General features: G+C 51.4%; 11 protein-coding genes across 11 annotated transcripts; 4 read left to right on the top strand and 7 right to left on the bottom strand.

Annotated features, from left to right (window-relative positions):
* Positions 1–311: 311 nt before the first annotated feature.
* AUEXF2481DRAFT_41001 (uncharacterized protein) lies at positions 312–1,297 on the bottom strand. The gene is made up of 2 exons (XM_013487426.1): positions 1,080–1,297; positions 312–1,020 (listed from the first exon to the last, which is right to left on the bottom strand). The coding sequence occupies exons 1-2, from the start codon at positions 1,197–1,199 to the stop codon at positions 685–687; spliced, it is 456 nt and encodes a 151-aa protein (XP_013342880.1). The 5' UTR covers positions 1,200–1,297; the 3' UTR covers positions 312–684.
* Positions 1,298–3,209: 1,912 nt separating this feature from the next.
* AUEXF2481DRAFT_40998 (uncharacterized protein) lies at positions 3,210–5,647 on the top strand. The gene is made up of 3 exons (XM_013487425.1): positions 3,210–3,677; positions 3,733–3,844; positions 3,898–5,647. Exons 1-3 carry the CDS (start codon positions 3,454–3,456, stop codon positions 5,332–5,334), a joined length of 1,773 nt encoding a protein of 590 aa, XP_013342879.1. The 5' UTR covers positions 3,210–3,453; the 3' UTR covers positions 5,335–5,647.
* A 128-nt stretch (positions 5,648–5,775) lies between these two features.
* AUEXF2481DRAFT_275216 (uncharacterized protein) lies at positions 5,776–7,270 on the bottom strand. The gene is made up of 3 exons (XM_013487565.1): positions 6,933–7,270; positions 6,034–6,883; positions 5,776–5,976 (listed from the first exon to the last, which is right to left on the bottom strand). Exons 1-3 carry the CDS (start codon positions 7,018–7,020, stop codon positions 5,958–5,960), a joined length of 957 nt encoding a protein of 318 aa, XP_013343019.1. The 5' UTR covers positions 7,021–7,270; the 3' UTR covers positions 5,776–5,957.
* AUEXF2481DRAFT_273571 (uncharacterized protein) lies at positions 7,271–9,026 on the bottom strand. Its single transcript, XM_013487564.1, has one exon. The coding sequence runs from the start codon at positions 8,965–8,967 to the stop codon at positions 7,522–7,524; it is 1,446 nt and encodes a 481-aa protein (XP_013343018.1). The 5' UTR covers positions 8,968–9,026; the 3' UTR covers positions 7,271–7,521.
* Positions 9,027–9,445: 419 nt separating this feature from the next.
* On the bottom strand, positions 9,446–13,030 carry AUEXF2481DRAFT_66611 (uncharacterized protein; the record flags this gene model as incomplete). The annotated part of the gene is made up of 3 exons (XM_013487504.1): positions 9,446–12,075; positions 12,148–12,829; positions 12,887–13,030. The coding sequence occupies 3 exons, from the start codon at positions 13,028–13,030 to the stop codon at positions 9,446–9,448; spliced, it is 3,456 nt and encodes a 1,151-aa protein (XP_013342958.1).
* A 311-nt stretch (positions 13,031–13,341) lies between these two features.
* AUEXF2481DRAFT_30383 (uncharacterized protein) lies at positions 13,342–14,308 on the top strand (the record flags this gene model as incomplete). Its single annotated transcript, XM_013487376.1, has 2 exons — positions 13,342–14,115; positions 14,171–14,308. The coding sequence occupies 2 exons, from the start codon at positions 13,342–13,344 to the stop codon at positions 14,306–14,308; spliced, it is 912 nt and encodes a 303-aa protein (XP_013342830.1).
* AUEXF2481DRAFT_273056 (uncharacterized protein) lies at positions 14,233–14,905 on the bottom strand. The gene has a single exon (XM_013487563.1). The coding sequence runs from the start codon at positions 14,675–14,677 to the stop codon at positions 14,309–14,311; it is 369 nt and encodes a 122-aa protein (XP_013343017.1). The 5' UTR covers positions 14,678–14,905; the 3' UTR covers positions 14,233–14,308.
* A 281-nt stretch (positions 14,906–15,186) lies between these two features.
* AUEXF2481DRAFT_30382 (uncharacterized protein) lies at positions 15,187–17,474 on the bottom strand (the record flags this gene model as incomplete). The annotated part of the gene is made up of 5 exons (XM_013487375.1): positions 15,187–16,053; positions 16,116–16,697; positions 16,749–17,078; positions 17,163–17,285; positions 17,340–17,474. The coding sequence occupies 5 exons, from the start codon at positions 17,472–17,474 to the stop codon at positions 15,187–15,189; spliced, it is 2,037 nt and encodes a 678-aa protein (XP_013342829.1).
* Positions 17,475–18,360: 886 nt separating this feature from the next.
* AUEXF2481DRAFT_272892 (uncharacterized protein) lies at positions 18,361–19,435 on the bottom strand. The gene has a single exon (XM_013487562.1). The coding sequence runs from the start codon at positions 19,224–19,226 to the stop codon at positions 18,546–18,548; it is 681 nt and encodes a 226-aa protein (XP_013343016.1). The 5' UTR covers positions 19,227–19,435; the 3' UTR covers positions 18,361–18,545.
* Positions 19,436–19,643: 208 nt separating this feature from the next.
* On the top strand, positions 19,644–21,295 carry AUEXF2481DRAFT_30380 (uncharacterized protein; the record flags this gene model as incomplete). Its single annotated transcript, XM_013487374.1, has 3 exons — positions 19,644–19,788; positions 19,841–19,894; positions 19,947–21,295. The coding sequence occupies 3 exons, from the start codon at positions 19,644–19,646 to the stop codon at positions 21,293–21,295; spliced, it is 1,548 nt and encodes a 515-aa protein (XP_013342828.1).
* A 380-nt stretch (positions 21,296–21,675) lies between these two features.
* Positions 21,676–22,620, top strand: AUEXF2481DRAFT_5891 (uncharacterized protein; the record flags this gene model as incomplete). Its single annotated transcript, XM_013487320.1, has 3 exons — positions 21,676–22,003; positions 22,068–22,305; positions 22,368–22,620. The coding sequence occupies 3 exons, from the start codon at positions 21,676–21,678 to the stop codon at positions 22,618–22,620; spliced, it is 819 nt and encodes a 272-aa protein (XP_013342774.1).
* Positions 22,621–25,538: the final 2,918 nt, after the last annotated feature.

The raw sequence follows: 25,538 nt of genomic DNA, 5'->3' as shown, positions 1-25,538 counted from the left end.
TTACCGATCATGCTTTACCTACTTGTCGGAAAGGGCAGAGTTGGCAGGATGGCCTTTGGTAAAGTCGCGATTCTTCAGACGAAAATGTGGCCTCCAGATGGCATAGATTTCAAAATCCGGTCTGTCCGGACTTTTTCGTGTGGTCGTGGTGGTATGAATAAACATTCGGCGGCTCTGCTTGAAGTGACCCACTCACTTCCGAAACTCTGATTTCGCCGCACCTGTCGCAACCTCATTTGAACAATCCACTCTCGTGGCAGAATTTTTTTAGCCCTGTAAATAGTGTTGAGGCTCTATTGATTGTTGAGGGGGAGCAACAGACCGTGCTGCAGGTACGAAGTCATGAATCGAGAATTTCCATCGAGATGGTGTTCGGAGATAGGGCACAAATATCACACGAGCAATTGGGAAATCAAGGTGGAAGTTTCAAGAGTGTACGTTAAATTCATTTTCATTTCCCAAGCATTCTTGAATGCTCATTCGTTATCATTTGGCAGGTTCTCGTAAGATGCCGAATAGAACGCCTTGCGTGCTCATTCGCAAGGAGTTATAGTGTAAAATAGAACAGAAAGAAAAGTTTCATCCCTCATACAAGCCAATGTCCCTGTAAGCGCCCAGCGCCAGGGAAAATCAGATAGCTGCGAAACATAACTTTTTTGACATCAAGAAATGGTCAATGCCACTTTAGTTGGTGGTGTCAGCGAGCGAGGACTTGTTCTTGGCCTCACGGGTGACAGCATCGTTGGGGAGGCCGTTAAGACCGTCCTTGCCCTCACGGCCAACACCCTGACCGAGGGTGGCATCAGCGCTTCTAGCGACGCTGTCACCAGTGGCAGGCTCGCGGAGAGCGTCGTTGCCGTGGGAGAATGTGTCAGAAACACGTCCAGAGCCGACGTTGACGGTGCTGGGGTCGGAGGAGTTGAAGTCGGACTTGGCGGGAGGGGCCTCGGGCTTGGGGAGGTTGCTGCGGCGCTCCTCAATGAGCTCAGCCTTGTTCTTGTCGGCCTGGTCGACGATGGACTGAGGATATGTCAGATAATGTTCTTGGTCTTGATCGGTGGAAGGCATGGAAAACTGACCTGCATGGCAGCGGCGTTGGAGTCGGCGGCGACGTTACCACCGTGGGCAGCGGAGTCGCGAGCCTCCATCTTACGGACGTCCTCCTTGGTGTAGTGGAAAGTCTGCTCGGTACCGGACATTGTGAAGTTGTGTGGTGGTAGTGGGGTAGGGTTGGAGAGTGTAGAGCAGTGGATGAATTGTAGGGTTGGAAATTGGTTTGAGATATGAGATGAATGATAAAGAAAAACTTCAGAGACTGCAGAGATGCTCATATTTGAACTCGTTGTTGATTTCAATCGTGAAAATAATTATGACGGTAGACTTACATCATGTAGTGGGGCGGACAAGCATCAACACCTGGTAATGTCCAGAGATCAGAAACTCGTCGAATCTTTCGTTCCCCAGGCGGACAGTGCGCACCACCTTCATCATGCGATCCATCATGTTTGCCGATTTCGTACACGTTCAGGGCTCTACCAAGACGTTGCGGCTCCACAGCGTCGCGATGGCGGAGTCACAACTCTGCAAGCTTGCGAAATTTTCGATGGAGGATTCGATCTTTCTCGCAGAACAACATTGCGATCAACGGCCTGCAGTCGGCTTTACTCAAGTACTTGGTACCTGTTGCGCCCAGTATCTTAGCGGAGTTAAGTCCTAGCAGGACAATTGTCGCAATTATGCATGTTCCTGTGTGTACCAGGTATGTAGGTCAGCGAACGGTGTAGGTTACACTGACTCGAAGCGACCAAAGAGAAAGCTTGCACTTCCTGTTCCCAATATCGGTCGAATCATCAAGCAGATACTTGGTCTGGAGATTTATTATTCTCTCTTCCTTTCGAGTATTTGGTCTCTTTGACCTAGATCGTCTCAAAAGTGGCAGGAATGTTTTATGAGATTGACGCGGTAGGCGAGGAAGAGTGATCAATACTATACCGAAGACGCGTGCTTGACGTCGAGTAACACAGGAGGTCCAACTCTGGCTTCACGACCGAGATATGGTCTTGGTATCGACTGTCTCGCATGGATGTATCCTGACGAGTGAAGATGTGACAGGTGGTGGTGGGTAGTGATAACCGCGTGAGCATTTCAACAAGCTTGCCTGTCATTCATTCCCTCGTCATTCATAGAGAGGATCAAGGGTCTGACATTTCTTAGCATTGAGTCCCTTCAGGGACTCGAAACTGGGGAAGTGGATGTTCGACCACATAGCTGACGTGCTTCATCCACCTGGGTGAGCCCCAATCGTCTGATCATGATTCCTGTTGTTGGTCAGGGAATCCTGGCTCTGAAGCCGTAGCGTAGATAGCAGGCAGGCGCTCGATTTCGTTAGCGACCTAGTTGCAACAGTGATTGATGATGCTTCCTATAAGACTTCTGAGTGTTGGTCATCAGTTGATGAGGGTGAGTTGGTCGAGTGTGCAGGACGCGTCATCAACGCGACGAGAGTTTCGAAGGCAGGGTGATACTGACAACAATGTGCAAGCCGGTCGACATTGCGATGACGGGCGCAATGGTCTGTCGCTGGTCCTACACTGATCATTTGTCGTATCTATTGCCAGCGAGGAATGATGTGAGTGGATAACACGGTGGTTGACTGTGTATTACTGTTGCTGTTGGTTGTCAATCACTCAGCTCGACGGAGAGCACTGGTGATCGACGATCGAGTCACTTGAGATTTATAAAACCGAATGTAAAGAAGCCACAAATCGAGTGACTGTTAAGTCTGCTCGTGAGTAGTCTAGCGACGCGTACAGTAGTAGTAGCATCACTCGAATGTATCATTAACGAGGGATCGAACAGAGGTGCAGTCGCAGATAGAGCTTCAGCCAGTTCACAAGACCGTTGGGAGTTGAAACGCAGGTCACGGGTTTAGTTTCTCCTTCGCGTTTTGGTGAAAAAGAGCAACTGAATTTACGCGCCACGGTCACGAAAAGATGCGGTTGAAGAGGTCGACGTGGACAATGAGCAATTGTAATAAAGTCCGATGATGAGAGTGATCCCAGCAGAGGGACTATTGGGAAGGGCAGTAGAGGCTCGTTCGGTATGAGATCAATTGGTCGACGCGCTTTTAACAGACACACGACTTGGACTTGAGACGAGGCGTGCCTTCCAAGATTGGATCTGCATGGATTCCGTGAGACCATTTGAGTGCAGTGCCGATACAGTGAATCTGCTGCTGTTTGTATGAAGAGAACATGTGTCCACGTCTAGTCTTTGTGATGGGCAGGAGGCAGGGAAGGAGCGAAAGGGTTGATAAATTCCGTGGCTTTAGCGTGGGTGGGTGGCTTTCTCCACGTCGTGAATTGGCAATCGCGTTCGGTCGCGTCGTTCACCGTTCACCGTCGTCAGCTCGTCGAGAACGAGTCTCACCATCTTCGTCCAACATACCGATCCATGTCAGTCATGGAAGAGCATACGAACGAGACACTCGGACAGAGGGACTCGTCTGAGCCCGAGTCTCCATATGCAGCGCAAGCCGAAACCGAAGCCTCGCTGGTATTGAAGGCGACGGCCAATAGCTATCCTTTCCTGGTCCACTCGACCGATACTCTGGCCAACAATCGCCCTCCCAATGTCGACAACAAGCCGTTGGCTCGCCAGAAGCGGAGAAGGACAAGGTATGGAGGACATACACCCTACTCAGCACGTGCAGGTCGGCTAAGCGTGGAATAGTCCTGATGACCAGAAAATACTCGAGGAGGCCTATGCAAAAAACTCCAAGCCAGACAAGGCCACTCGCATGGACATTGTGAGTCGCGTCGCGTTGGGAGAAAAGGAAGTCCAGGTATCGCAAATCCATCCACACGCATACAACGCGTCAAACTAAACCATGTCCAGATTTGGTTCCAGAACCGTCGCCAGAGCTCGCGTAGAAAGTCGAAGCCATTGGATCCTCGCGAGATGGCCCATTTCCAGCCCTCGTTCTCCTCTCCGCTCGACACTCAGACAACAGATCCCCTCGAAGACACGTCGATAATCCAGGATGACGCGACTCAGACTGCCGATGCACACTCAATACCACACGAGAGGAGTGCTCCTTCTGCCACCCAGAACGCTTCCACGTCCTTCGTCGAAGTACCCAGTTCGCAGCCCGAAGGCGCATCTCAGGACGCGGCATCAAAAGCAGGTTACTTGTCTAACAGACGTAACAATGCTTCCTTCACTGCCATGGGCTCTCAGGAAGCACCAACAGATAGCCAGGAGCCACCGACAAAGCGTCTGAGAAAGTCGGATTCAAAGATCCGCTTGTCAATGACGGCAGATGGCGTTGCTCGTGTCATGGAGGGCGACGACCTTACATCCTCCCCTCCTCGAAAGCTCCCTCCTCCTGTTACCGCTAGCAATGCTTTTGACGAGCCTGCCAGTCAGTCCAACGACCTGTATCGTACAAATAGTCAGATCAGTCTTTGTGACACGCCGGGCAGCCAGGATGGCGGCTCCGCTCTTCGACGCAAGCCTAGTGGTCGATCGCGCGACTCACGCGTGTGGTCCTTCTTCGCTGATCGTGGTGCTCGTAGTGAGCTCGAGGATCGTGCCAAACAAGAAGCCAGTGGTGATGCAGCTGAGGCCATTTCTCTCCTTCGTCAACAGGAGAAAGATCGCGCTTGTAATCCCCTGACTCGTGTACCTTCGTTGAAGCGTCTCAATCCCCAGACCATCTCCAATGAGGATCGTGCCGTCAAGCGTCTGCGTCAAAGCCAGTCTTTCAACGCACCACCTCCTTCGTCAGCTCCTTCCGCTGTAGCTGCAACACCCTTCCGCCAACCCCTGATGCAACGCTCTTCTTCAGTACGTAACGTGCAATCTGCAAACAAACGCACCACACATCACGATCCCCTCCTCCTCGCCAAAACACCAAAGCTCAAGCAAACACCTACCTTTGAGATCTCAGCCACAGACTCAGACAAGGAGAACTGGAGCCCCGGAGATCGCCCCTCGGCTTTCATGGACCGTCACTTTTTGCATCAGATGGCGACCTCACCCGCCATGATGCCGTCTACTGTCAAGCGACCCCGTGCCCACGCAGGCTTTCACGAAACACCTGCCCCTCGCAGTCGCGGCAAGCATAGTAGAAGCCAAGTCGAGCCTTTGGAGGACGATGACGATGACGACGAGGATGTCATGCAATTCATGAACCAACCCAGTAGTGGTGTCAGAAAGGACAAGGCTCATCGTGCTCTTGAGAGAGACGAACGTCAGAGTTCGGAAGAGGAGGATTTGAACTGTGTTGAAGGTTTGCTCAAGTTGAGTCAGGGTAATTGGGGTGGCAGATGATCATGTGCTGGGACGATGATTGATGTTTTGGAGTCTTACTGTTTCTTTGCTTTTGCTTTTCGTAATGTGCTGCGTTGCTTGCATGGAATCGGCAGAAGAGATGGAGGCATTATGTGGGTGTTTTTGTAGAGTTCTGCTCCGTTTGCTGGTCGTTGCTCTGTTTTTCTCGGTGGTTGACGACCGGACCTCAGTCGGTCAGTCTGGTGTTCAATGGTGTTGGTCTATGTCAGAGGGAGAGGTGCATGTGGAGCGTAGCTAGCTTGACAAATGTGACGGTGTCTTTTGATTCATCGAGAATTTACAGTGATGTTGAGAGGAAGAAGACGCAAGGAAAGCGTTGCATTCTGATGTCCGCTGATCGCCAACACTGCTGTGTCTCGGCACGACCAAAGCAGAAAGTTCTAACTTTCCAAAGAAAAATCACTTTAGCCTCGCCAATCTGACTTCGACAATCGTAATTTCTAGTTTGTCAGGCAGTCAACCCTCTTGGAGCCTCGAGACCGTCATGTGGTTCACCCGCGTTGTCTTGACGCGCTTCTCCCTTGATGCAGTGACAAAGTGAAGCCCTGCCCTGGAAGTAAGAATCCGGTGAATTCGCAGAGGATGAGAACTCCGGCGAAACCTCAGCGTCCTTGCAGTGCCCTGATTTCGAAGTAAGCTCGGGATCTGGTGAATGAGTATACACGTGACAATAATTACCTCTCTTCGTCAATTCTCAGATCGCAAACACTCAACATCAGCCTGTGAAACCGGCTCACTTCATTGTCCTCTGGCCCATTGAGGGAATGTTGAGGCTGGGTGAGGTAGGAGTATGGAACACGCAAACCTTTGAAATGACACTCGGACAACACTTTGATGTTCGCCGGGAGACGAGTGTCTACGGGCAACATCGCCGTGAGCGCCGAAGCAACAGGAAGCGCGAATTCAATATGATAGCTGGTGGCCATGTATGCGATGGCATGAATATCGGCATCTAGAACCACGCTCTGCAGCCTCAACTCCTCGCGCACGTGGTTCATTCGAGCATATAGTCTGCTTTCAGGATCCTGGAAAGGTTTGAAAATAGAAAAAAGGCCATCAGCTATGAACTCTTCGATGGCGAGGACGCTGAATCTTTGATTGGAAGGTGTGTTCTTGACTTTTCCATGCACCAGAAACTCCCAAGAGTGGTTGTACTGCTTGTAGGGTGTATCGTAAGGTAGATCGAAGGCCTCCATAAGAGCATTTGCTGGATATATCGGAGTCGTCTTGGGTACAGTGCTGACATCGAGCACAGCTATACAAATGCCCTCCTTCTTTGCGTCCTTGTAGTGGTCGCTCTCAAGCTTCCTGATAGCATACACCAGAGCCACCAGGATCGAGTTGGTCCAAGACACGAACTTAGATTCTATCTGTCTTCCCCATCGGAGATGGCATTCCACTATGTCGCGAGTATGCGGCCCAAAAGCTGTGGGCGGAGTTCTGGGCCTGATTCGCTTGACTGAGCATATACTGCCCGAAGAGGGCGAATAGCATCTGAAGAGATAACGAGGGACCGTAGACCGGGATCCTAAGCAGTATTAGGCACCAGAATAGACTCCTTATCAGGTGACGCGTACCTTCGAGAGCCTGAAAGCCCGATGATTCTAATGAGCCTGATGAGTCTAAGCCTGTGTCGGAGAGGTCAGGAGATGGCGGAAGAGCCATGGTGGCAAGTCTTCTTTGTAGAAGTACTGTAGAACTGATGAGAAGTGTCAATGTAAACCGAGAGTGCAAAGGAGTGGGAGGGCATTCTATCAGCTATCCTTGCAAACAGTGAGTACAAACGGTCCAGCTGCAAGCTGCCGGCGACTCGATCCTTGCGAAATTAGACTCAGCGTGTCCGGCTGAGCCATTTCTGAGTTGTAGCATCATTATGGCCTTAGATGGTAGGCATACTCATATCGATGACTTGAATCGGAATTAGTTGATCCGATGTCTTTGTCGATGCGTGAGCTGCAAGGAAAGAGGTTGTGCTATCATCTGGGCTATCAATTTCAAGAAGAAAGCACACACACACTTTCCGTATACGCCTTCTGCTCCACCAGGAAGGAAAGAGAGAACATCTCGGCTGGAGCTTGCCAGAACAGGTTTTTGATATACTAAAATCTATCAGTACTCCATTCCACACAATCAAAACCCTCATGTGTCTCATAGACTCGTCATCATCTACTGCTTTTCTCTGAGCTCCAAGCGTGAGTTCATGCCGACAATGCACCTGATCAAATCCCAATCACCATCTTTGCCCACCCAATCAGTCACCACAATACCAACGCCACCATCACCCTTGTTGTCACCCTCAGCAGTTTCATGCTTCATGCAAAGGAACTCAGTGACAGCAGGGTTGAGCTTGGCAGCAATACGCTCTGGCCAACATCCGACCTTCCAGAAGTTACTGGCAGACAAGAAGTTGAGATACAGCGGGCCAGGAGGTACAGGATTGATAGCATCAGTAGTGATGCCAGGTACAGGGCAAACCTGAGCACCAGCACGCTCAAAGTGCTCGCAGCAGAAGCCGATCTTTTTATCGATGTTTTCGGTTTCGAGAACCTCGCAGAAGTCTTGTACGCACACTGAACCATGGTTGTCGCATGGTGTATTGTAAGCCCAATTCTGGGCGTCGAGACACCATCCTCTACCTTCCCATTCATGTGTCAATGGCTCGGCAAGTGCGAAGCGACGCATGAGAACGATCTTGCCGCGTGCCTCACCCAGAGAGGGCACGCGAGGCTCAGTGAACCAGAGATTATTGTCGTTGGCATAGTGTTGCTTGACAATGGTGGAGAGCTGTTCGTCCGTGTGTTCACCAGGTCCCTCACGCTTCAGACTCATGATTAGTGTTTCTGAGGGATTCTCGCGCAGAAACTCGTGAATATCGTCAACGAGCTTGCGGAAAGGCTTCGTCCCTGTGAGTGAGATGGGGAAGACGCCATGTACGAGAGCCAGTGCATCACTGTTTGCATCACCAGGGTTCTGGGGCTGGACTCTGATATCAAAGAAGCGTACTCCATTGCGCAGCTGCTCTTTCGGAGACACTGCCTGGCATCGGACCGAGGGTAAGGCTTTGTGGTGAGTGGGACTGTTGTGTGTGCCCGGGATAGAGAGACCAGACAATGGTGTAGCATCAGCCATCTCCTTCATCCAGCAATTCATATTTGCAGAAGAGTAGATAGCTAGATAACTATCCTTGTCAATCCAGATGGCCGTGTACTGCTTCCTTGGATCCGGACAAAGTGGAATGAGTTCCTGAGATTGTCTAGTCGTACGAGTGTCAACGCGATAACGCTGTCCATCGTACTCGAAAGTCAGTCGTAGAACGTCCTTCTCAGATCTCTCAGCAGTATTGATATCCGTCCTGTTGGTCGTGAACGGATCAACACGAATATTCACATCTTGTTGTCCATAGCTTTGTGCATTGATAGTGAGTGGTGCAAAACTCGGTCCCTCAGGAGGAACATTGCCCGTGGTATTTGAGACAACGAAGTGGGTTACATTGCGGGTGATGTTGGCGAAGCCTTTGGGCTCGTCGATGTGCGGGGTTTCGAAGCGCTCTATCACCTTGAGCTCGAGAGGTGTAGAGCTGAGGTTGCGAATCACAAGTGGTGGAGGACCCATGATGATAGTCAACTCTTTTGGACAGTATGGACAATCTCAATTTGTGACACGTCTTGCAAGCTAAAGTACAAGAGACCAAGTCGACAATCATGTTTCTGGCGGCGTGCCAAGTGACGTCGGCGAGATCCCGCCGCCGTTGTTCCCACCCGAAAGTGTATTACGCGTCGTATACACACGAGCCATTGGAAGCACGAAAGATCAAAAAAAGTTATCTAATGTTTGATTCGTCTAACTATCTACAGTGAGACTACGAACGAAGTGACCTCAGCCCGACAAGGATACATGCGCCTCTTTTTTCTCTCGAATGATATATTTGCAGCAGCCGGCTTGGTTAGGAATTCAGTCTGTCGAAGCCGAGCACAATGGTCATTGTAGTCGAGGGCTCGAGGATAAAACAACAACGAAGAAATCCGCCGTGCTTACTTACCTATACCAAGAAATGATCACTTTTGCATCACCATCAGAACCCAGAGCAAGATCACGTAACCGTGTAACGACCTGTCGTAGGAGCGCGAGCTTCGCTGTCGGCGGCTGCAATTGTTCCCTCCTTCAACAAACGTTGCAGATCACGCATAGCTTGAGTGACTTGAAGTTCTGTATCGCCCTCGACAAGAATGTAGAGCTTGGGAGCGTCGGTGGGACCTGGGTCTTTACCGGCAGCGTAGAAGTTGCCTTTGGAGGTAATGGATACACCAGTAGATTCGAGAATCTTGGCCACATTCGTACGATTGGTGACAGCCCAGCGTGCTTTCTGAGGGAAGTCGTTGATTTCGAGCGTGGCATGGTAAGCACCAGCATCAGGTCCTTTGTTGTCGATGGGCACACCAGGGCGGGTCGCGTTACGCGCACCAAGACGAGAGTTGATGTTCGCAGCAGCGGCCGCAACACGATCCAAAGGACGGTTGCTTGCAGGTGCAGGAGTCTCGGTCTTATGCACCTTGATATCGGCGTTAAGGTCGATGTGTGCTGGTACACCAGGGACATTTGCGTTCGTAGAAGGTGGAGGAGAACCTGTCTTTTTGACGACGTTGATGTTGTCTTCAGGTGCCTTCTTCTTGTCTTTCTCCTCCTCTTCCTCTTCTTCGCCTTCGAGCTTATGAGCTTTACGTTCACGCTGACGTTCAGCTGCTCGTTGCTCTTCGAAACGTTCGATACCTCTGCCACCGAAACCAATGGCGGCTCCCTTCTCCTTGCCCGCTTTGACGCGCTCAAGAAATTCGGTCGACATTTTCTGTAACTCCTCCGGTATGTCCTGGTTACTCATTTTGAGAGCCTTGACCAGGTCGACAGAGTATTTTGACTGCTCTGGTGTGACGAACGTGATAGCTGTACCCTTCTCGCCAGCTCGACCAGTACGTCCAGATCTGTGGACATAATCTTCCAAATGGTTGGGCGAGTCGTAGTTGATCACAAGCTTGAGTTGCTTGACATCGAGGCCTCGAGCAGCGACCGACGTTGCAACCATTACAGGGATAACACCACTCTTGAAGTCTTGAATAGCAGCATCACGATCAATCTGTTCCCTTCCACCGTGAATCGAGACCGCGGGATATCCTTTCTGTTGAAGCTGGATCATCATGTCGTCTGCGGATTCTTGGCGCTCCACAAAGATCAAAGCACGAGCGTCTTCGTCATGCTCAAACAGATCCCCAAGAGCTTCAAGTGTACGATACATCTTGGTTGATTCGGGACGCACCTCGATTTTTTGGGTGATAGTGTCTGCGACTGTGCTACGACCACCAACAGTGATTTGCACAGGCTTGTGCACCACTTTGCGGGCGAGCGATTCCATGGTGCGTGGCAGAGTAGCCGAGAAGAGAACTGTCTGGTGATCGGGGCGGATGTTAGTAAGAACCTTGACGACTTGGGGCTCGAAACCCATGTCGAACATGCGATCTGCTTCGTCGAGGACAACATAGGTAACACGGCGGAGATTGGTGACTCTACCAGAATTGGCAGCGAGGAGATCGACCAGCCGACCAGGCGTAGCGACAATGATCTCGGCACCCTTCTTCAGCTCTGCAATCTGGTCCTTGATAGGTGCGCCACCGTAACAACATACAGCGCGAAGGCCGAGGACTTTAAGATATGGCTTACACTCGCGATGGATCTGCACTGCAAGCTCACGCGTTGGAGCCATGATCAGCCCAATGGGGCCTTCCATGCTTTCGATCGGACGCTGGTCTTTAATGTGACGGAACATGGGTAGCAAGAAGGCAACAGTTTTGCCCGAACCTGTCTTGGCAACACCAATGACGTCGCGTCCAGACATGATTGCGGGAATGGTCTGAGCCTGAATAGGAGTGGGCATCTCGAATCCAAGATCACGGATGACATCTAGGACTTGAGTTCCGAGACCGAATTGGGCGAACTTCAGAGCGGGGCGAGGTACCTTTGAGCCTTGAACTTTGATGTCGTCAAGCTTGAAGCGAAGGTCTCTCACGTCTTCGTCGGTCATTTGTCCAACTTCGTAAGGCTCGGTGTAGAAGGCTTTGCGGAAGGGCTCGTAGTCGATCTTGGAATGATCGAGGTTGGGGATTTCCTTCTTCTTTTTCTTCTGGGCCACCTGAGCAAGAATGTCATCAGCGTCTTCTCCCATTGCATCTAGATCTGCACCGTCTTGATCGCCAAAGACGTCTTCGGCTTCGCGAATCTTGGTCTTTGTGAACTTGCGGGTGGGCATGGGAGCTTCGCCAGCTAGATCGTTCATGTAGGCGTCAAGGGGATCGATGTCATCTTCTTCAACAATGTTAGCGCTCTGAGTAGTTTGCACTCCCTCCATAGCGTCGTCGTCATCGGCATCATCTACAGAAGCCTTGGCGGCCTGGGTAGCACGTCTTTCTGCAGCGAGGCGCGCGGCAGAGTCAATATCTTGATCGGATCCTGCATCAGCGATGTCGACATCACCATCGTCATCATGAGTGCCGTTCGGGTTAGCAAGCGCGGCATCCCCAGTATCTTCAAGATCGGGTGTAGGAAGCTTCTCTAACTTGCGACGTTCGACTTGTTCGTCGTCCATGTCGATGGCGGGTGCCGGCTGAGAAGTCGTTTTCTCTTCAGCGGACGAGGCGGTCAGGCCGAAGCCTTTTTTCAGGGCATTGGACGCGGCTGCTGGATTTGCTGGGATCAGATCAGTCATGTGCACAGAAACAGGAAGCTGAGCGGGAGAAGCGAACGCACCCTTGGTCTGAGGGACAAAAGGTTTCTTGCTAAAGTCAGCCGCTTTGTTGGCAGTAAGAGGAGCCGCAAGAGCGGCATTCTTGGACTTCCCGGGTATAGAGACATCACTTCCAAGCGCAGAGAGCTTCGCCGTGGCAGCTGCCGCCTTCTTTGCGATGGCCTTGGGATCGAATTTTCCACCAGCAAAGCCCTTCTGAGGCTCGTCCTGAGAGACTGGTTTGGGCGAAGATGCGGCTGTGTCAGTCGGACTCGCAGCGCGTGCAGGAGTTGCGGGGGTCGCGGGCGTAGCGGGTGACTGAGGCAGCTTCTTCTTTTCCTCCTGCTTCTTCTTCCAGGCCTCGACCTTTGCCTGACGCTCGAGCTTCTTTCGTTCTTCTTCTGCGGCCTTGTCTGCGGTATGGGCCGAGGCTGGAGCATCGAGTTTCGTAGTGCCTCTGGGATCGTCGCGCGCGGTCCGACTTCTGGACTCAATCGAGTCGGTACGTCTAGGGCGCTTTCTGTCACGCGAGTCGTCACGGTGATGGCGAGAATCACGAGGTCTATCTCTACGGTCTTTTACGGGCGATCTCTCTCTAGAACGCTTCCTGTCATGCGAGCGATCGGTGAGCGGACGTTCTTCGTAGCGACGGTCACGGGTAGCACGAGACGAGATGAGGTCTCTGTCTTGGCTGAAGCGGTCTCGCTGTAGAGAAGTAAGCGGGTGCAGAATAGTCGAGGGGGTTGGTGGGTGCAGGCTTACAGGCTCTGGAGAACGGCGGCGGTAGTAGCGGTCATCTCCCCGTCTGTCATCGCCGCCGCGGTCCCGGCGGTCGTCTCTACGATAGCGATCATCACGGCGTGAGTCGCCGCCCCGGCGAGGTGGTGAGCGGGGACGTCCAGACATGTTGTGCGAGAGTGGTCGTGAGATGGAAACTGTTGGTCAAGGGTACCTTATCCAGCGGACGACGGGCGGGCTCGCAGTTGGCGGAGAAGGCACGATTTAGAGTTTGCGACGGCGAAGCTCGAAGGCAGCTCCCATCGGTTGGTGTCGCACCTCGTGCTCTCCTGCTTCCAACCATCGACCGCCGCTCGCTCTGCCCCTTTCCACACTGGGCTTGGACACGTTTATTCCACGCCTGCTCTCACATCTGTACCAACGCTCAACAACTCTGTCGCCATCTTCCGTACCGACGCGCGCATCCCGCAACCTTCACAATGCTCGCGCTTCGGATTCCGTTGCGCTTGGCCGCCCGTGCTACTCACTCCTCCAAGGCGCGCATCGCAACCCCCATCGTCACCTCGTCCTTGTTCGCTGCTAGGTCATATGCCACCACCCCCGAAGGCACAGAGTCTGTCGCGCCCAAGAAACCCACCAAGAAGGCCGCCGTCCCACTATCTAAGAAGGCTCAGAAGGAAGCTGCCGCCAAGGCTGCCTATAAGCTCCTGAGCCCGGAAGAGAAGGCAGAAATCTCAACCAAGGCAAAGGAGGCCAAGCAGAAGGAGAAGATCAAGCTGCTGAAGGCTCAAGCCCTCTCCCCACCCACTTATAGAGGCATCAATACTTGGATCATCTTTGTCAAGGAGAATACAGCTGCCAGAGCCAACGGCGGTAACGCAGTATCTGTCATCAAGCAGCTATCTGAGGAATATAAGGGAATCAGTTCGAGCCAAAAGGAGCACTACGAACGTCTGGTCACCGAGCACAACGCAAAGTCTCTACGCGAGTATCAAGAATGGCTCAACGACCATACCCCGGCCCAGATTAACGCGGCCAACGTCGCCCGTCAAAAGTTGCGTCGACAGCTGGCTAAATCGAGCCACAAGTACTCGCCCATCAAGGATCAGCGTCTGGTAAAGAGACCACGCGGTGCATACTTCACTTTTCACGGTATACGTCTGGCCTCTGGCGATTTCAGCGGCCAGAGTATTGCTCAAAGCGCCAATGCTATCGGTAATGAGTACAAAGCTCTCTCTGCTAGCGAGAAGAAGGTTGGTTTCTGCACCCTAACTTCGATCGTAGCTTGTTACTAACACTTCTTCTCAGAAATACGAAGACATGGCTGCCAAGGACTTGGAGAGGTACAGAAAAGAGCACCTCGAAGTCTACGGTGTTGAGCCTTCCTCACCAGCCACGGTCGTCAAAGTCTCGCCGGATGAGCCCGAGACAGATCTCTCCGCGTAATTACCGATGCATGTGTAGATTCCCATAAGGGTAGAGGCGAGTTCTTCCGAGATGGCAGTCTCCTTGTCGATTTCCTTCATCACTTGCATGTATTGACAGTATTCCCCAACCGGACTCTCGCGTTTTTCGGTCCGGTTTGTTGGTGCAAAGAGGCGCCGTGGCTTTTTGGCTGGTGGAACGAACGTTGGGTGGCAGGGGCAGGCTCAGAGGGGGTTTCGGGTATGTGACTTTGATACCTCTGACGCACAGTAGAATGCTATGAATTGTTGTTTTGCACATTCTGACATCGATCGTGTCTGAGCTCTTGATTGGATAAAGCAAGACACAGCAATGACCAAGTAAAATCAATGCTTCTCTCATTGAGTCCATATTCGAATTCTACGCCATGCATGCTCATGCTTGACGATGACGCTGACGCTAACGCTGATGCTGATGCTGATGCTGATGCTGATACCGTAATCTTCTCCCATGTCGTTGAATCATCTGTCATGTCCTCCTCAGGGGTCCTTCTCCTTTGTCATGCCCAGCACCGCTTCTCTGTCCTTGGTGCAGACTCAAATTCTTCTCCTTGGTACTGCTCAACACGTCTCTCCTCTCCTAATACAGATATCTTTCCTCTCCCTGATGTATACACACTACCACTGTCTTCAGCGCCTCTTGTGCTTCTTACAAAGACTTGTGACTGAACACCGTTAGCGATGGACTTTGACATAGAAGTCAAGTGCTTAACCTACCTGTCCATTCTGTTCTAGGCGTGTATGTTGTAAAGCTGTGACAAAATCTTGAAGGACTGCATACAGGCAAAGACTCCTTGGCGCTGAAGGCTCTTTACGTGCTCTTCTTGTTGGTCTTGTTGACAAACATTTCCAGAGCAAATCTCATCTGTCTGGCACGTAGTAAGGCTGATGACTGCTTCCCGTAAAGTACCTCTGAGGAGAAGGAGCGCCAAAAGAGGATGCTGCTTGACCCACAGACGGGCCTCTCTCATGAGGCGGCATTGGCTGCACAGCAGCTGGCGCTCCATGAACCGGACGAGGCACCACCTGCATTGCGACTGTCTGCGACCTCATCTGAGGGTACGCCGGCTGACCGTACTCAGGCTGACGCTGTAAAGGTCTTGTCTGCACGTTGATTCCCAGGGGAGCCCTCACATTCACTTCACTTCTCTCGTGATGAGGATCCAAAGCAGGGTAAGGGATCTCGCGAGAAGGAATGGGATAATCCTCCGGCTTGAGCACCTCAACCCGATCACGAGTTTCACCGTAATTGTACAGCTGATGGCGACCCTTGGGCCCAGCCTGTGCTCCGGCAATGGTCACATCATCGTTGAACATACCTGGCCTGTACACGTTGCGATGCGGTACACCTCTCGGAGTGACGGCAACACGCGCGGCTGGCTCGTGAGGACGATAACCGAATTCAGGTGGTCCTGCGTAGGAGATTCTATCGCCATACCCTCCTCTCGCTGCTGTGGAAGGTGATGTCAGATCGACAAATGGCGTCCCTATGGTTGGGTACATAGGTCGTCTCTCGATTCGGTCCCACCTAGGCACATCGTTCGAGGTACGATCCACGCTAGTGTACTGTGGTGCACTTGAGGATCCGAGCCCTTGATTAGCATGGTGACCATGAACTGGTGGACCGCGACGTTGTTCAGACACTAGTGCGTCGTCGACAGTTGGCCATGCACCAGGCATGCTGCGGTGCGGATGTTGTCCCTTTCCTGGCTCTGGGCTCGACGAAATCTAGACACGAAGTTATATGGTCTATTCAAAGATATGATAAGGAAGGAAAGATACAAACTTACCCTCACATACTCGACTCCTGCTGAGACGACCTTGCGCGGAACATTACCTCGTTGATCAAGAGGAACAGAAATTTGACCACCTTGACTGGGAGGCATGATGGCTTGGTGCCGCATGCGTGCATCGCGCCAGCGGGTCTGGATGGCGGCAGGCAACGCTCTACCTGCTGCACGTCCAACAGAGGCAACGACATTGCGTGCTCTTTCGCCAACTGCAACGTTGAGATCCTTGGGAGCTATCGTCTGCTGTAAGATTTCCAGGCTAGTGTCGCTACCATCATCTCCAGAAGCAGCGACGTTACTGTCAGTATCGCTGTGAGCATCTTCCAGCTCATCGTCATCGTCGATAACAATGGTCTCTCTGAGAATTTCTTCGAAGTCTTCGGTGTCGTTGTCATGTTCTCCGCGCCATTCGATCAGCTTTGTGAGGGAGATTGGTTCTACGATCTGTCGAGCTTCCTTCCAAGAGACTATCTTGAGTAGTTTGTCGTAGTCGGTATAGGTGTGTCTGATGCGAGCAATCGTGGCCAGTTGGACCTGCCTAGAAAGTGACAGATCAGACGCATTACCTACAGTTGTAGTACCCTGATTTCAATTCATCAGTTTGCTCACTTGAAGAAGGTTGTAATGACGAACCTGCTCCCATGCGCGCTTGTAGATTTCCTCGAGGTCTGCTTCAGGAATCTTTGGAAACAGCTCGCGGATGTATTCTTTGACTTTCGTGCTTTGCTCGGAGGATCGAGTGTTGACGTTGAGATCGATGCGAGGGGCGAAGCGCGCAACTGTCCGTTCGAAGCGAGAAGTTGTGTCAAAACCGGTATCACGGATCAACTTGCCATTGACTTCCCTGTAGCCCAAGAAGTTGCAGGCCTGATCGAAGATGTCGGAGCGAAAATGATAGCCAACACGATGTACATGGTGGGTGAGCTTCAGGGGATCGGCGGGACCCGAGCGTCTTGTGCCAGCCTGGGTGGATGGTCAGAATGGATAGCTACAGGTAGGAAGCAGTGCTTTGTAAGAGGAGTCCAGCTCGAAGGTGATGGTACGCACGGAGACAACAGCCACATCGACGCCTAGTTGTCTTGATTTCTCTTTACAACGCTCGGCCAGATCGGCGTAGCCAACAGGAAGGAATGTGTAGCCTTCTTTGGGTTGTGCGGAGCCTTGAATGTCCTGAGTGTAAACGTTTCAGCAATCGAGTGTGACGAGGGAGCGACATGGACGGACGAGAAGTTTGAGCTTTTTCTTCCTAGTCACGACGGATTCGAGTTGGACCTTGTAGGACTTCTTGTTGCGTCGGTCGCGGATCTTTGACACGGAACTCTGCCCCACCGAGGGGGCTCGTGAACCTGCGCGCACCATTGTATGCCGAGTGCGGTTGACAACCGGGAATATGACCGTGTCGAAAGAATACTGCAGTCAGTCTAGGAAAGTGGCAAAGCTATCTGTTTGACAGCGATCCTAAACAGGAGTGCAAGTGCTGCCGTCGTGAGAAAAGCCTCACAGACGTAGAGTGGTCAGGCGACAGTGGCAGCTAGACTCGCACGCAAAGAGCGTCTGTCGAGAAGATCGCAAAAATGCAGGCAACGCCGAGTGCACCTTCCTAAGAAGATGCGCAAGAGGACAGCAGATACAGGTTGCTCGATTGAGAAACGAGCAGGCCAGGAATCGGTAGCGTTCACTACCCTATACGCACGCGAAAACGTGCGACGACTGAAACCTACGAATGGCAGCGACGGTGTCTACGATCCCGCAGTATTCCTCACAGCAAAGCGCCAGGCGTTCAATGATTTATGTCTGAAAAGACAGGATGGAGAGATGACGCAGGACTTTGTGGGTCAAATGAGACTCGGGCGGCAATCGAACAGGTCAAAATTCTTGGAGACAACCCCGCCAAGTAGCTTAACTGAGGAGAGACTTTGCTGTTTCCATCAAGGTGAGACCACCGAACAGTTCGGGTCAGATGTCGCCTTCCCGTGTGCAAAATGCTATCACGGCCTCTCTTCATAATAATCAAATTAGGTCAACGACGAGCTGTAGAAAGGCGCAGTCACATTGTGTATTGATATGTTCAGCGTAGGGAGTTGATGACACGAGGTATCTCGATGACATCGCTGCAAGTCGAGAAAGTATCGTGCTTTGAGGCAGCTCTAAGTGTGACGGTATATTGCACACGGGGAGGTGATGTGTTAAGGACCGAATTTGGCCAATGAACTCGTGTGGTTCCTGTCTAATTATTGCCATAGTACAACAAGGATCGAGAGTCCGATTGCAGTCCAAGCCAGCAGGATTGCTCTCGAATTATCTTGATGCTCGTCCACCAGCTTCCAGAATGCCTTCCAACCAAGTATGGAGAGACCAACATAGATTGCACGCTTTCTGAACCCCAATTGGCCGCCTTGTACCGTGCGAAGGCTGTATTGTTCAAGTCGTTCAGTGGCCGTGACGGCGAAACTTCTGAGGGATATTTGCCTCAACAATTTCCATACGGTCGAGCTTCGCCTGGCGTTCAGCTTCTTGTTCCATGATGTCGTGCTTGCGGAAGTGCACGATGTCTTCAGGATGCGTCAAGTCCTCTTCTGTTGTATCGTCACCGTGAAACTTTTCGAAATGGTGGATTTCGTACTCGTATTCGTCGTCGCCATGGTGTCCAGGACCATAGCCAAAGTCGGGCAGTTTAATGCCGTGAGCGTCACCCATGAGGAACTCGGCATATGAGACGGCTCCGCTCTTATCCTTGTCGAACAGCTCTAGGATCCTACGAACGACTTCCTCCTTTTTCTCGTCTGGCAGGTCCTTTGTACTCTCGTCCTTCAGACCGTAGGTTTTGCGAATGTCATCGGGAGTCCATGTGCCGCTGCTGTCGTAGTCATGGAGGTTGAAGAACGAGCCAGCATCAAAGGAATTGATGTGATGTTCCTCTACAAAGTAAGTTAGCGATTGGCTCATAGGTGGCAGAGGAGATGCAGCAGTGTTACCAGCCATATGTTTTGTTGCCCAATCCGCGTCGGCGGCTACAGGGGCTTGCTCATGACCACCATGGGCGGAGACCTTGAGAGCACTCAAAAACACCAAGGCAAGTCCGAGTAGTGATATGGAGCGAGTGGAAGACATTTCCTGAAAGCCGTCAACTCGTGGGAGTTACTCGTGATTGCTGGAAGCCAAAGACTTTTGGTGAACCCCTAAGCTCTAAGAGCGTGGAGATAAGCCCAAGCCGCGGACATTAAGGTACGTCACTCGAGAGGCATTAACTATGGCGACGGAAAGGATGTCAGGCTAATGTCGAGCCTCGCAAACAGATACAGTGCTTCGAGTGACTTGCACACTACCTTGATCCGAAGTTCAGTGTTGGACCGACAGACCTCGCAGCATGTGAAGTGCTCGTACGTAAGTTGCGACAAAAGGAGAGCCAAGGATAGCGATACGCGGCCCTGACGGAAATATGAGAGGCCCTGATCCGAGGCAGAAGAAACACAACTTTATTCCCCCTCCCTTCTCGCTGTCATTGTTTGTATCCAATCTGCGTGCACCATGTCAGAAGGAGCGCCGCATGTCGACGACCCATTCGTTGACCCGTCCATCTACGAAACGCCATCGGCACTTCAAGGCGAGGCGACGCTGTTTGTGTCCGAGGATGCGTCGCTAACCCTCGGAGCCGATGCGACGATAATCTTGGGTTCGTGATATGCCTCGACTGGACCCTTTGTGCTTTCGCTCACACTCGACAGACGACCGCTTCGTGCATAGAGAGGCCGCAAACTGCTGTGGACTACTGCCGACCAGTAGGTCCACCCCGCCGTCTGCCAAATTCGGCTTGCCTAATTCAATTTGTAGGGTCAAAGACAACCCATTCCATTCCTTATTACAATATTCTTGACGCTTCTCTGGACGGCCTCGAGTTGACTATTCAGCATGCTCTGCCAACTTCGAAGAACTCATGCCGCCCGTCAACCATATCTTACACGCTTATCGATAAATCTTCCATCACTGCGGCCAAATCATGGCTGAACAAACTCCTTGACCTCGCGTATGGAAATTCGCAGAGGCACAAGAGAATCAAGGTCCTCATCAACCCTTTTGGCGGTCAAGGAGCGGCGCAAAGGTTGTACACCAGCGAAGTTGAAGCCCTCTTTAGAGCTGCAGGCTGTGACATTGAAGCACAACAAACAACACACTCCGGTCATGCTATCGAGCTTGCTCGCGACCTCAACGTGGATGCCTACGATGTCATAGCATGCGCCTCCGGAGACGGACTACCCCATGAGGTCTTCAACGGCCTCGCCCAGCAAGCGAAACCAAGGCGTGCTCTGCGAAAGATCGCTGTTGTTCAGCTCCCTTGTGGCTCGGGCAACGCCATGTCTATTAATCTCAACGGCACCGACTCGCCATCTTTCGCTGCTCTTGCTATTGTGAAGGGTGTACGCACACCATTGGATCTTATGGCCGTCACTCAAGGAGAGAACATGTACTGGAGTTTCCTGAGCCAGGCAGTAGGCATTATCGCGGATTGTGACCTTGGAACGGAAAACATGAGATGGATGGGGAGTGCAAGATTCACAGTAGGCATCTTGATCAGGCTATTGGGAAAGACAGTATACCCTGCCGAGCTCGCCGTCAAGGTTGATATCAGTGACAAGGAAGCCATCAAGTCTGAGTACAGAAACGTTCGAAAGCAACGTGAGGAAGTATCCGGTAAAAGAGAATGGGAAGCACACCAAGATCTGGATGGCGACAAGGATGATTTACTTCCCACTCTTCGCTATGGCTCCGTACTTCAGGATATACCTTCAGATTGGGACAAGGCATCCATGCCTACGTTAGGCAACTTTTACTGTGGGAACATGGCGTACATGTCCAGCGACACGCCTTTCTTTGCAGCCGCTCTACCCTCGGACAATCACATGGACATGGTCGACGTTGACGGCACGATCCCTCGTCACAAAGCAATTGAGATGATAACAGGGGTTGAGAAGAACAAAACGTTCGACATGGATGTTGTCAATTATCGCAAAGTCAGCGCATATCGTATCAGCCCCAGGTTGAGAGCGGGTCAAAAGACCGGATATATCAGCATAGACGGAGAAAAGGTGCCATTTGAGCCCTTCCAAGTAGAAGTCGTCGGCGGGCTAGGCACAGTACTGAGCCGCAACGGAGCCGTCTATGAGTTCGAGGGACCAAAGTAGGGATTTGGTGAGTCTAGGCGTTCTGATTTGGAGTTTGCTGTATTTTTATGATACCCTTCCGGCTGTCTGCAGAGACAGAGGATTTCTGGTCACTTCAAACACTTTGGATTGAAGGAGGTATTAATCCTATACATTCGTTCACACGAACCAAAGCCCTCATACCACAACCACATGCCTTTCTATATGGTGACTCCCAAGATAGAGAGCAAAACGAGTCCTGTGAGTTTAGCCAATGGTACATCAAGTCTTGGCAGTGTACGAGAAGATCTCCCCGCATCGACTTTCTTTGGAGACTCGATGCGATGCTTCAAGCTTCTTTTTCTTGACAAGCATCCATCCTACCTCGACATCTAGCCGAACAACATAAACACAATACAGAAATGGTCGGACCACCAACCAAACGCCAGAAGCGCGCCGAAGTAGAAGAAGGAAAACTGCCGCAGAAGAAATTCTTCCGCCAGAGAGCCCACGCGAACCCATTTTCCGATCACAATCTGACCTATCCCGAATCACCTGCTGCTTTCGACTGGGCAGAGCTATACCCGGCATATGCAGTGCAGGAAGAGAAGGAGAACCAAGATGCATTATCTGCTGGAACAAAGAGCGTGGGCAAGATCTCAAAACAGGTCGAAGTGGCAGACATTGGGTGCGGTTTTGGAGGCTTGCTGTTCGCACTGGCTCCTATCATGCCAGATACACTGTTACTAGGTACGGCGGAGCAACTGCTGCTTTTCTTTTGGGGGGTGACATGAGCTAATGAGACGCAACATAGGCATGGAGATCCGATCCGCAGTCACAGAATATGTCCAGACCAAAGCCAAGGCATTGCGTTCACAACATAGCGAGACGCAGGCTTTCCAGAATGTTGCCTGCTTGCGCGCAAACACCATGAAGTTCCTCCCCAACTTCTTCAACCGATCACAACTCAACAAGATCTTCCTGTGCTTCCCGGATCCTCATTTCAAGGCCCGCAAACACAAGGCTAGGATCGTCAGCACGACGCTCAACTCGTGAGTGCTCAATCCGCGACTGAGACTGTGTTTCAAAGCAACAAGCTAATCAGGAGCAACAGAGAATACGCATACGTGTTACGGCCAGGCGGTATCATCTACACAATTACCGATGTCGAGGACCTTCACAACTGGATGATCGAGCACTTGGATGCACACCCGTCTTTCGAGCGTGTATCAGAGGCCGAGCAAGAGGCTGACGAGTGTGTGGCTGTTATGCGCCAAGAGACAGAGGAAGGCAAGAAGGTGACGAGGAACAACGGCAACAAATACGTCGCTCTCTTCAGACGCCTCGATGACCCTGCCTGGCCTTGAATTGCTCACGGTCATGAAAAGACAACAGCCTTCATCTTCTCCAATCAACCTTTCCCCATTACCTCTCTGATCATGGCTATTACGCCCGTGGATCTGCGCCGCCTGCGGGCAAACACATGTATCTGACCATCTACATTCAGGCATGTGTCAAGAGAAATCAAGATTGAGCCTGATTGTGCATGAAGACAAAGGATCATGTGGCGACAATTCATTTGAACTAGAGAGACGCGACGAGGTCGGTCGATAGACATGTTCTGAGGGTGTGTAGCTTAAAGATCAGGTAAGCAATGAATGCTCCATACCACTTGTCTGAGCATGCTACAGAAAGAGATGTTGAGACACCAAAGGTTATCCACGGCTCCCCTGACAATCTGCAATCGAAGTCGTTGTCGGACCACCCGTATCACCAGAACAGCCCGGTGATCCTCGATGTCACTGTGGCTCCGGCTCTTAAGATGATCCTGATTTGATCTCCAGTGACGTGTACGAACCTCCATCGAGCGAAGTCTGAAGCCCTACATCTCCAATATGTCGATTCTGGAAGCTCAGCATGAAGCCAATCTAATTTACCAATCAGTACATAGATCGGCATTGCCACAGTCGAAAGTATTGAACAGAAAAGCAGTAACCCGACTTTGTACTCGACCCTCCGATCAGGCAAAGTCCTTCTCCCATCCCGTTCTGCGTCATGGTTGGTAGCTTCCTGGGCCAGCACTCCCGCCAAGTCTTCCGTGTGTTTCAACAGAGCCTTGAACCTCACAATTGTGTCTTTTATGGCTTCCAGCCATGCTATGAGCGAATCGATACTTGCATTCTATGCCTCGAGCAACGATGCTTCTGATTCAGATGATGCTTCAGGACTGCTTCTGTGTCTTTTCAACTCCTTGGCTGCGGTTCGGATCTGGCTGGCTATATCGTTAAGATTTCTCTCGGCCGTGTCGATTTCTTCTACCAATACATAGAACTGCTCGGTGATGTTGTCGATGTCTTCTTGCAGTGTGATGGCTCGTTGCGCAAGCATGGTGGATGGAGAGCCGTTGCAAATATCGGGCACAGCGTTTAGCTCAATGGGCGGACTTGAGAACAGCATGATGATTGAAGATGTGGGCGAAGTGACGATGGTTACGAGCAGGATGTCGGTTTTACTGGTAAACTCAGCATCTTTCATCGAGTCCTTGGTGACTGAGGGACATACTCGTCAGGTCAGTATGCCGCTGTAGGCGAGTATCAATACAGGATACAAGATCGTCGTAATAGATATGGTAATGAGGCACGCGTCCTCATGAATGGGTTAACAAATCTGGTTTTGATGACTTCGCGGCAACTACGGTACAACCACCCTTATGGATCTGAACGTCACTAAGAGGCAGCTGGCCTCTGGCGATACAGCGTTGCACTTTCCACCCGAACGACATAGCGGTAAATGACCACTGACGGCAGGCACGAACGAGGTCGCAACGTAGACGCATCCAGCGATCTTGCTTTGAAAAGATTCTCGGAACCACTCTCGAGTGTCAAAGGCATCATCAACACACAACCGCCATACCTCCTCCTCCCAATCGATCTTATCTACAGCAGGACATAGCGGTGTTGTGGCCATCGCTCACGATGTGCAGAGAAGAATCGAAGCAGCACTGTCGCCAACCTCGGGCTGACTTGATTCTACTGTACAGAGCAGAATCACCATCACCTTGCTGGGTGAGTCTGCTACGCTATACCCCAAGCATAGACTCGCCTCAACTTGCACAGTCTACGAGCCCGGCTCCTATACTCTCAAAACCTCGTGGTTCTGTTACGATTCTGGCTTCAGTCCGAGCAATCAACGTCGATTTAGGAACCTCTGTCAAAAGTTTCCATCATGGTATACATGACTGAGACTGTCTCGTCGTTCCTGGAGAATCTGTGATCTAGACCAGTCATCTACTTGGTTGTCCATGGCTATATGCATGACAAAGCGGACTTTCAGTCCGGCAAAGGCTTGTTAAAGTCTCACTCTCAGTCTCATAGCGACCGCCAGATGCAGTAACTGCCAGGGTATCCATAATCCGTACGGGAGGCTAACGTCAGAATATTGGTAGATGGATAACACCACGCGAGTCTTCAGGAGCCGAGTCAACTAACTCAACAGCAGTTCAGCGTGAAGTCGTAAGGTGTTTCATGCATATGAATTTTTTTTCACAGTGACCGAGACAGCTTCGCAACGCTTTCTTGACTGAGACGACTCAACTTCCGTTCAGAGAGCCTCATCGATATCCGAGACAGGTATTGTGTCCAGACTCGTTATTTATGGTCAGGATTCAAAGACCTAACAAGAACCACACTGGCAATCGGTTGAGAGAATGTTCATCCTGAGGAGGCATATCAAATCAAGAGAAGGATGTTCAAGCGAAGCGATACAGCGACAGCCACTCGGTAGTCTGCAAGCCTTGGCCTAGGAAATCAAGATGTGCAATAGACTGACAAGCGAGAAGTCCAGAGGCCTCAGTATCTCGTGCCGTCCAGAGCACGTGGATTTCATACTTCGGCCAACATCCTATAGCCAAAACGTCAGGCACAACGGACGCCGGGTTATGCTTATCGCACGAGTCTAAAGGCACCAGGAAAACCTCCAGGGAAGCCACCAGCAGCGCTCTCGTACAGCATGTCCGCTCTTTGAGTTTACCGACCATGTGTCATGACATATCGACTTTGATACGCCACAAGCGAACATCGATGCCTCGCCAAGCCAAGACAGCTTCACAACTGTTCTATCGAAAATGCAAGACATTGCACTGGTTAGCGGAGAATCCTTACGAGCCCCGGTAGGGATTGCCTTTATCACTCTTGACCATGACAATCGTACTTATCCGCGGACTCGGGAAGTGGAGAGCTCGAGAAACAGGTCAGATGGCCCATGTCAAGCAGTCATCAAATTCATG

The sequence above is a fragment of the Aureobasidium subglaciale genome (genome assembly GCF_000721755.1).
Source record: "Aureobasidium subglaciale EXF-2481 unplaced genomic scaffold scaffold_13, whole genome shotgun sequence".
Lineage (NCBI taxonomy): Eukaryota > Fungi > Ascomycota > Dothideomycetes > Dothideales > Saccotheciaceae > Aureobasidium > Aureobasidium subglaciale.
This window is presented reverse-complemented; position numbering and strand designations above follow the sequence as displayed.